The sequence below is a fragment of the Poromitra crassiceps genome (genome assembly GCF_964638095.1).
Source record: "Poromitra crassiceps genome assembly, contig: HAP1_SCAFFOLD_2232, whole genome shotgun sequence".
Taxonomy (NCBI): Eukaryota; Metazoa; Chordata; class Actinopteri; order Beryciformes; family Melamphaidae; genus Poromitra; species Poromitra crassiceps.
This window is the reverse complement of record NW_028150193.1, coordinates 1,543-11,507: the sequence shown is the minus strand read 5'-3', so window position 1 is coordinate 11,507 and position 9,965 is coordinate 1,543. Positions and strand designations below refer to the sequence as shown.

Genomic DNA, 9,965 nt, shown 5'->3' with positions numbered 1-9,965 from the left:
ATTGGCAGTCCTAAACTGGCCATGAATGAGTTAACTTAAATAATTTTTTTTTATCATTAAAACCGGTTATCGTTTCATCCCTCGTGTGTGTGTGTGTCAGGTCATGTCCATAAGCTGGTTGTGAGAGGCCTTCAGATGGCTGGTCTCCCAAATAGAAGGCCCAAGCAGTTAGCGAGATATTGTTCAATATCTACTATTATCGGCAGCCGCTCAATATGGAGGAGGCGCTGCTTTTTGTACCCATGAAGTGGATACTGAGCGTTATCTTGCATTACAGTATAACTGTATATATCAACCTGCCATGTTATCAGCCTGTGTGTTTCTTATGTGTATGCATTATTGTGTTTGCCGTCTGGGCACTCATGTAACTGACTGACTCCCAGCAATTGACTGCACTATTACTGTTTATGTCCTTTGCATACTTGTATTTATGTGGACATAAATACATATTCCAAATGTGTGTGTGTGTGTGTGTGTGTCTGTGTGTGTGTGTGTGTGTGTGTGTGTGTGTGTGTGTGTGTGTGTGTGTGTGTGTGTGTGTGTGTGTGTGTGTGTGTGTGTGTCTGGTGTGTGTGTATGTGAGCGTGCGCGTGTGATAACTCACTGAATGGTACGTAGTCCTGGACTTCTATGGTGAACTCGTTGGATCCAGCTAGAGCCATGCGGTCGCTCCACAGCGAGCCAGCTGCACTGCAGGAGCCAGGGTCGCACTCGGGCTCGGCGTCTGGAGCTTCATTCTGAGGAAATAATAATAAAAGGCGTTTAAAATGTTGCTACAGAAGTTAATCACATCTAAACACTTTAAAAACCCGACATAAAATAATGTTTTCTGCAATTATCTTCGTATGTATTTGAATGATTTGCGTGTCAATTAAAGTTTGTTCAAACTTTATTTTGGTAAAAAGTGACAGCCCTATAGTGCATGAGAATTTAACTGTCAAAAGCAAACAGGTAGTGTAAATTCTCACGTAAAAAACATGTCCAATCTTAATGAAAATAAATGAAAAAGCGTTCTCGTCATTACAGATGTGTAATAATTTGGTGTATGTAGTGTGGAGTGGAGTCATCTACTTACCATGAGGACTTTGATGAGGTTCTTCTCAATCCTTGACTTTTGCTCCTCCTGCAAGGTAGAAGCTAGTGGACGACAAGAAGACTACGTCACAACCTTTAACACTCCTACATCTCCTGTGTGTGTGTGTGTGTGTGTGTGTGTGTGTGTGTGTGTGTGTGTGTGTGTGTGTGTGTGTGTGTTCACTAGAGATGCGCATGCTGCAGTTATAACCGCGCTGACCGTGGATATCCGTGGATCATAAAAATAAACATTCTGATTAATAGCGGATGGGATGCGGGCGGGTGAAATGATATATCATTAATGAGGAACATTAATATTAATTACGTTACCTAGTCTATGAACGTATTTTAAGCTGCATTTTTCATCAGGCACATGTTAGCCACCTATTGTTAGATGGCAAGGACCTCCAAGGACTCAAAGCAGTACTAAACAAATAGCCACGCGATGGGACGCCTTATTTTTTAACTCCTTATATGGTCAATGATGTCACCAGAACAAGGAGTCTCCACTGAAGACACGTTGGAAGAGAAGATGCGCTCGTATTATTTTCCCATACAGGTCAATCCAGTCTTGATCTAAACTTAAAGCTATAGCGTTAGTTAGCCTAGTATGCTACATAGGCAAGTGCTGGACTGGATTATAATACAGCATGGAAGTTTATTTGGAGTGGACTGCAGCGATCATACCGACGGCAGCAGAAAGTTCATCTGTTCATGTGCCCAAATCGCTCCTTTATAGCGTTGTGAAATGTCAGGTGCAGATCTATAAATAGTACGAAATAATTTGTGTGGATTTATGGCGGGCGGATGCTTCATTAGGGTGGCATAAAAGCTCATCCTCGCATCTCTAATGTTCACACAAATATGCAGGTTTTTTCTTGTATTGTAAAACCTTAGTTGGTCGCCTAAACATGGCATGTTTTAGTCTAGAATAGGCAAAAGAGAAAATATTTATTTTCTGAATTATTTTGTGTGTTTTTTTCTTGGGTGACTCTCAATGATAATAAAAAAAATCTCCCCAATTATACTTGGTCAATTCCCCCTGCTGTCCCGGTCATTGCTCCGCCCCCCTCTGCCGATCTGGAGAGAGCTGTATACGAGCACGTGCTTCCTCTGATACATGTCGCCAGCCACTTCTTTTCACCTGACAATCACACTATTCCCCCCAGTTCCCCTCTCCCTGAACAGGCGTCCCCACCGACCAGAGGAGGCGCTAGTGCAGCGACCAGGACACATACCCTTAATCTGGCTTCCCACCCGCAAACACAGCCAATTGTGCCTGTATGGACGCCCGACCAAGCCGGGGGTAACACGGGGGCTCGAACCTGCGACCCTCGGATTGATAGGCAGGGAATCTACTGCTGCACCACCCGGACGCACCTCTCAATAAGATGCTGGCTTCCTAATTGGCCCTCAGTCATGAAAACTTTGAGAACCCCTCATTTAGATTAAAGGGGTAGTTCAGATTTTTGGAACCCTAGCCCTATTTGCTACTTATGATATTGATTGGTAGGTTACTTTCTCAGCACAATCCATGCTGCTCCTCAAACCAGCTCCAGAGAGTTAGCCACAAACAAATACAAGGTCAATGGGGTCACGCTCCTGTCTGTGCAAACTGACTGAGGCTCACTGAAATGTCCTCCACAGTGCACACACAGTACATTTCAGCAAAACTCCATTCACCTTGTATTGGTTTATAGCTAACTATCTGGAGCTATTATGACTATCTGATAGAGACACTGGGCCACGCCCATCACGGGGGAAGAGCTCCGTTCATTTCCACACACCAGCATCATTTTCCTTGAATTAAACATAGCTAAAAGCTGTTGTGTGGTGGGCTGCGCAGAAAACAAATGTAAAAAATCACCAGTTAAAGTTTTTTTGTACTCCTGAGCAAAACAAGGAAGCCATTGAGAATTGGCGAGAAGAAGAATATGGATCTAGCTGTCAAGGAAGTAAGTTGGAGTGTTCATCTTCCGTATATACGATCTTTTGGTGGAACACGCAACCATGCACGTGACATAGGAGGACGCCAGGATTGGACAGGAGTTTGTGTTTTCCCCCGTCTTGGGCGTGGTTTCTGAATGATGACACATTACGCAGTGTCTCTATTAGTCAAACCAATTCAAAATGTTGAATTTTGCCGAAAAGCGACTAGTTTGATCTCTATCATATCTGATAGAAAGAGGAACAGCATGGATTGTGCAGCTGAGAAAGAAATCCTGCAACCTGTTGCACCAGCTGTTATCTCTTAAAGGACTAAACCCCCAGAATTCTGCCAAAACAGCTGCTTCATTTTTTTAAAGCAGCAGAGTCCATAGTCCATCTTCTTCATTTTAGTTTCCGGCAGACTAGGCACGGTTTAGTGCATTGCTGCCTCACACTGGTGTAGATACGTCATTGCACATTTATTATACAGGGCTGTGGGTTTCATGATAATGCCTCACCGTGGCTTCGACTTCGCCCGTGGCGTGTAGGGGGAGTCAGCCAGGACTGAGTGGTAGGTTACTCCAGCTCCCTGGTTGTAACTATTAACTAATAGTTAGCTAGTTACATAGGACAGGATTTTTTTATCACATTTTTATGCCCCATTAGTGCAAAAAAATATATATTTATCCTGGTTGCTGCTCCACCCTCTGCCGATCTGGAGAGAGCTGAAACTGGCTCCATGCTTCCTCCGAGACATGGGCAGTTAGCCAGCCGCTTCTTTTCACCTGACAGAGGAAGCTTCAACGGTAGGACATAGCACGTGGGAGGATCACCCTATCCCAAAGAGTTCCCCTCCCTCTGAACAGGCGCCCCGAACGACCAGAGGAGGAACCACATTAGCAACCAGGATATTGCATGTTTTGGTGAAGGGGGTTCCTATATGAAGGAAACCCCCAGGGGGCACAGGGAGAACATGCAAACTCCACACAGAAAGGCTCTTTTTGACGACCCCACCCGGTCAGTGGGCACTGGAGGACATGCGGACGGGCACGCACTCCTTCACAGCGTCTCACAGCGTCCCAGGTGGGAATCGAAAGCTAGGACAGGATTAAGCATGTTTACAGCCTGGTTCAAAAAAACGGTTTTGCTCTATATCGCTAATTTCACCTTTCAAGATAGATAGAAGAGACTATGTTTTGGGGCTGATTGACAGGTCACCTGTCCAGTGATCATGCAGCTCACCGATCACAGACCGATAGCAGGCGGAGCTGCAGCTCTGGGAAAGCCCTGGTCTGGCGCGAGCTGCGCAAGAAGCAAGATGGCGACGGCCACACTAGGCTTCAAAACTAGAGTCCAAAAACCACTGGGTGACGTCACGCTGACTCTGTCCATATGTTTGATATGGTGGATGGTGCTTACCTCTGCCCAGCAGCTCCATGCAGTACGTGATGTAGTCTTTGACGTTGGCCATCAGATAAGCACAGCGCAGGGCTGTGCTCAAGATGGCCGTCAGCAGACCCCACCAGCGCTCTGTGCGATAGTCACACATCACATAGTCCAACAGCCTACACACACACACACACACACACACACACACACACACACACACACACACAAAACAACAAGGTATATTTTTTCTCCAGCATGGCACAGTGGGAGCATATAGAAAAACATACAGCAGTATATTTTTTGAAAGCAGATTTGCTGACTTACTTCAGGGCTTTGGTGTAGTCTTTAGCATGGTAGTACTCCTCTCCCATCTGCACCACTGGACGAGAGAGAGAGAGATAAATACTTATCTATAAGAAAAGACTGACAATGTGAGGTAAGACAATACATTTAAAATGCTTTCTCGAATGCAACAGCAGTAAGGGGTTGTGTCCACAGAAAGCTTTTTTTTTTAGCTGCCAGCGCCTTTCTGCAATTCGTTCTCCATGGTAAAGACGCTCCCCAGCACTGCGGCTGGTGTTAAGCGCTCTGGGCGGCTGCGTTTTTGGGCGCTCTGGGCGCCTCAAGCAGTGAACATCTCAACTTTTAGAGAGGAGCGCTGCTCATCAATGTAACTTTTTTCAACCGACCAATCAAAATCGAGGAAGAGGCGGGACTAAAAAGATCAACAAACGGGCGGCGCAGAGTCTCCGAGGCTTGATGTTAGCTTGCTATTTACCTTGTATGCTAGCTAGCTAGCTAATGTTAGCTACTAACTACAGAGTCAGCTCCATGTGCTGTGTGTGTCTGTTCGTGTTGGAAGTGCTCTGGGCATTCAATCCAATGTGCTCCGCTATGGGGGGTGGACTGTGGTCTATGGACACGGCTCATTCCAAGCCATAGGTCAGGAAAGCTGGTTGGGAAATGAAATGATGAGAAAAGCTGTGGTACTCACTGAGGTGGCTCTTCATACGAGGACACTTGTACTTCTTAAACTGGGCCACAGCGTTACTGAGGAGGGCTATGATCACCTCCTGCATAGAGAGAGACCATCAAACACCAGAAAACATTTCATTGATTCAGTAGGTCACAGGTTGGCTTGGTTCCAGCCTTAAAACTCGTTATGTAAGGGTTTTTCAAAATGTCTATGGAGAAAATGAATGAGGAACTCTCCTCCAGGGCTTGAAATGTCACGTGACTGTTCAGCTCTAATAGATGGGGAAAATGTGTACATATAGGGTATCTGTATGTCGCCAAATGTCGGGCAAAAACAAAAAAAATCCAATATCATACATTTTTAGATTTTTTTGCTGTTGGGTTTAAGTGGGGTGTGCTGTGTCGCCAAAGACCAAGGTATACACCAAACTACTTAGCAACCCCTCCCCCTAGTGTTTACTATGTACTGTCTGTGTGTTTAGTATGTACTGCCTATGTGTTTAGTATGTTATAGTGTAGTGTACTGTCTATGTGTTTAGTATGTTATAGTGTAGTGTACTGTGTACTGTCTATGCGTTTAGTATGTTCAGTGTGTGTATTCTTGTATGTAATGTGTGTATTGTGTGGGTACTAACAGAATGTGGTACGTCTCTCTCTTTAATCTGGAGGGCCAGTATTCCTGTCTTCTCCTTCTCACCGTCTGGAGGGTCGATACCTGGACATTAAAACAACACGTCAATGCATTAGCCCTATAGCTATACATTAAAACAACATGTCAATGCATTAGCCATATAGCTATACATTAAAACAACACGTCAATGCATTAGCCCTATAGCTATACATTAAAACAACATGTCAATGCATTAGCCCTATAGCTATATATTAGAGACACTAGTAGTACCACATTATGGACAGAGGTGGGGCAATTGTATTATTCTAAATGTCAAGTTGACCTAATCTTGGGGGCGGCTGTGGCTCAGGAGGTGGGGGGGGGGGGTGGGTCGGCCACTAATCAGAAGGTCGGGGGTTCAATCCCGGGCTCTCCCAGTCTGCGTGTCGAAGTGCCCTTGGGCAAGATACTGAACTGCAAATTGTTCCCTGTGGTTGTGCCAGCACCCTGCGTGTTAGCTTGCCGCCATCGGTGTGTGTGTTTGTGTGTGTGTGTGTGTGTGTGTGTGTGTGTGTGTGTGTGAATGTAGGCATAGACCAGACCATAAAAGCATCGTATAATAAGAATGTGAAGTGTCTGTGTGAGTGAGTGAGCAGAATTGTGTTTGTCCACAGCTGTGCCATTTGACGTGTGATTGGCCTGAATCTTTCAGGAAGTGTAATCAGCCTCTGAAGTGGACTGTGAAAACCCTCTGGGTAGAGAGAGAGGAGAGGAGAGGAGAGCGAGGCCTGACTAACTGGCTCATCACACAGAGACGGGTCTTCAGCTAGTAGATGATAGATGCTGCATGCAGCTTCCTCTACCGCCACTTTCTATTGGCCCATTGGCAGGAAGTGGAAGTAGGAGGTCTGACACTCTGGCACTCCCTGAGTCTCAAATCATGTGATGATTTATCACCGTAAACAGTTTAGAGTCCAGCGATTTATGTTCGTTCGTTGCGACCGACCATGATCACATTCCATCGTCGGTGATAACGACAAGTGTTTATACTTCCAGCGACGGGCGATATCCCATCGTTGTGATGAACGTTGCGACCATCGTCAAGACTTCATCTGGATTCAACTTTGACCCCATCGTTGGCTCCGTTGTCATGACAACCACCATTTTTTGCTCTCCTACCGCAATTTCTGAAGCCACTAGTTAGCTAGTTAGTTGAATTAACAATGGCAGACGATCACATATTTGTCGAAAACTTAATAAACACAATGACACGGTTCCCGAGCCTTTTGGCTGACGAGCAGGCAGATTATAAAGATGCTGTTAAAAAGGCAAATGCCTGGAAAGCGGACATTCTCAACACAGATGGTAAGTAACAGCTAAAACATCGTTAGCATGGATAAACATACAGCATGTTAGCAAGCAGATAGACAGTTTTGTAATGTTGCAATCAAAACGGTATAAGTGGCTGACTTGACTGGCAGCTTCTCTGTCTGTCCGTGTTGCATTAATCCATGTGAAAATATCACAACACATCCTGCCCTGTGCCTCTGTGATGTGTTCTCCTCTCACCTGGGTGTTTATACTTTTTACGAGCGACAGCGTCCAAACACGTTCAGCGATGTCCAATAAATCACTGGACTCTAAACTGCCCTTTACAAAGAGGACACGTTTGTGTTTTGATGTCCCTGTGTGTGTGTGTGTGTGTGTGTGTGTGTGTGTGTGTGTGTGTGTATCTACTCTGGTGTCCTTGTCTCCATGGTCGCTGGCCATAGAAGTCCAGTGCTCCAGTGGGCGTGTCCAACGGGTCGGGGGTGGGATAAGTCACTCCAGCCTGGAACAGCCAACCAATCAACAGAAAGTATTAACACTGTCTACTCTATAGAGAGGCAAAGTGAATGTCACTTGCTGCTTTTCTCTCTGTACCAGGCGCTGAAAAAATATGAATGGTGATGAACGGAGAATAAGGTTACTTTTTTTATCCCGTTTGAATTGGGCCATGGGGTGCCAACGTTAATTTTGTCAATTTAAAACATAACTTTGCATGTCAAGAAAGTTGCAGTTTGTCGCCAAACTGTTGGACTATAAGTTATAAATCAGAAAGACTACATACACTGTCGCCTAAGTGACGTCACTTTCTCTACCGGCAAAGCTGAAGACCGGCGACATGCCACGAGCTTCCACGAGCTATGTAGTTTTGATACGAAACTAACCCCTACGTTTCAGTTTGACGACAAACTGCGACTTTCTTGACATGCAAAGTTACGTTTTAAATTGACAAAATTAGCATTGGCACCCTGTGGCATAATTCAAACGGGATTTTTAAAAAAAAACGTTATTCTCCGTTCACTGCCATTCATATTTTCTTCAGCACTGGTACAGGGAGAAAGCAGGAAGTGACGTTTCACTTTGGCTTTCTATTAACAAGCAAACAGCTTTAGGCCGGAGATATGCTTGCTGGTGGCTATGCCCCTGCATCCGTTTGGAGTGTCGGTTGTGCACGTCCTATCCATTAACACTAGGGGTGTCACGATACACTAATTTCACGATATGATACGATACACGATATTGGGTTCACGATAACGATACGATATTTTAACAATATTCTTTTTAACAAAAGTAAATAATTTTTATGTATTTATTTATCATTTATTTAACCATGTGAGTCCCGTTGAAATCGAAACCTCTTTTCAAGGGAGCCCTGGGAAAATACTGGAAAAATAGTCTTTCATTTGAAATAGACAAAATACAAAACAAATGCTGTTTTTGGAAATTGTTATTATAATAACTATAAAACAACATGGAAGATAATGCTTCTCTTGCAATAGAATGTGTCACACTGTCACAAACTAAATGTTTGTTGCATGGTGAAAGAAAAATAAAGTATACAATCTATTTCTTAAATAACTCATGCTCAATGGTCCCTAAACTTATGTAATCTTATGTACCCCTTGAGCTGTTTTGCCATGCCAGTAGTAGTCTACCCCCTCACTCATGCGTGTTGATTCTGCTAAATTTGTTCTCTTATTATTCAGGAGCAAAAAAAAAAAAAAAAAAAATTACGATATCATTTTTTTCTGACGATACGCATTTCATGATGTTTCGATATCGCGATATATCGTGCGACGAAATATTGTGACACCCCTAATTAACACTGGATAGGACACGCGAGGCAGCCATCATTCGCGGCGCGTGCGTACATGTAGTCAAAAGCAAGGTTATCTCCGCCCTTCAACTGCATTCAGCTGATACTGTACGAGAAAGACGGTAGATACAAGTTTCCTACTAGAACAATGGTTCTCAAATTTTTGGCCTTCAGTACCCCCTTTACCTGACTACAACATTCTGCTTAGAAAACTGCAAGATGATGCAATGCATGAATATAAACCACCTTTTGAAGAATATAACATTACAAAATAAGAAATGGAGTGAAAGAGTTTATTTATGATTTATTTTAACGTTACATTTATTTTCATGATTTATTGTAACATCGTGCGTGCGTGCATGTGTGATCATTGTGTCATGTGATCATTGTGTCATGTGATCATTGTGTCATGTGATCAGTGTGTCATGTGACCTGGCAGAGCTGCTGTGCCTGCAGCTTCCTGTCCTGGCTGTAACAGGCAGCCTGCTGGTAGTAGAAGCCGGGGTTCTGCGTCTGGATGGCTGTCAGACCCAGTTTGATGGCTTCATCAAACAGCTCCCCAAATGACTGGAACCTAGAAAGAAAGAAAAAGAAAGAAACTGGTTGGTACAACTGGTTGGTTGGCCGTTTGTTTGGGGGGGGGGGGGGGGCAGGGGGGAATAGCATGATCCTCTGTGAAACTCATCGCTGTCAGGTGAAAAGAAGCACATGTCAGTGTTTCCCACAGGATTTTGAGTATTTGTGCTGGGGGACCGCAGACCCCCTAGGGGGGTGCATACTCCCCCGCAAGATTTTTTTTAACATTTTAAAGTAAAATGCATGAATTTGGTGTACTTTGAGAAAGTT

General features: G+C 44.3%; 1 protein-coding gene across 1 annotated transcript; it reads right to left on the bottom strand.

Moving 5' to 3' along the window:
• Positions 1-604: 604 nt before the first annotated feature.
• Positions 605-9,693, bottom strand: LOC310772187 (trafficking protein particle complex subunit 11-like; the record flags this gene model as incomplete). Its single annotated transcript, XM_083664623.1, has 8 exons — positions 605-737; positions 1,076-1,137; positions 4,423-4,568; positions 4,717-4,771; positions 5,387-5,465; positions 6,003-6,082; positions 7,715-7,808; positions 9,552-9,693. Coding segments are annotated over 8 exons (791 nt in total), but the record flags the coding sequence as incomplete, so codon positions are not given.
• Positions 9,694-9,965: the final 272 nt, after the last annotated feature.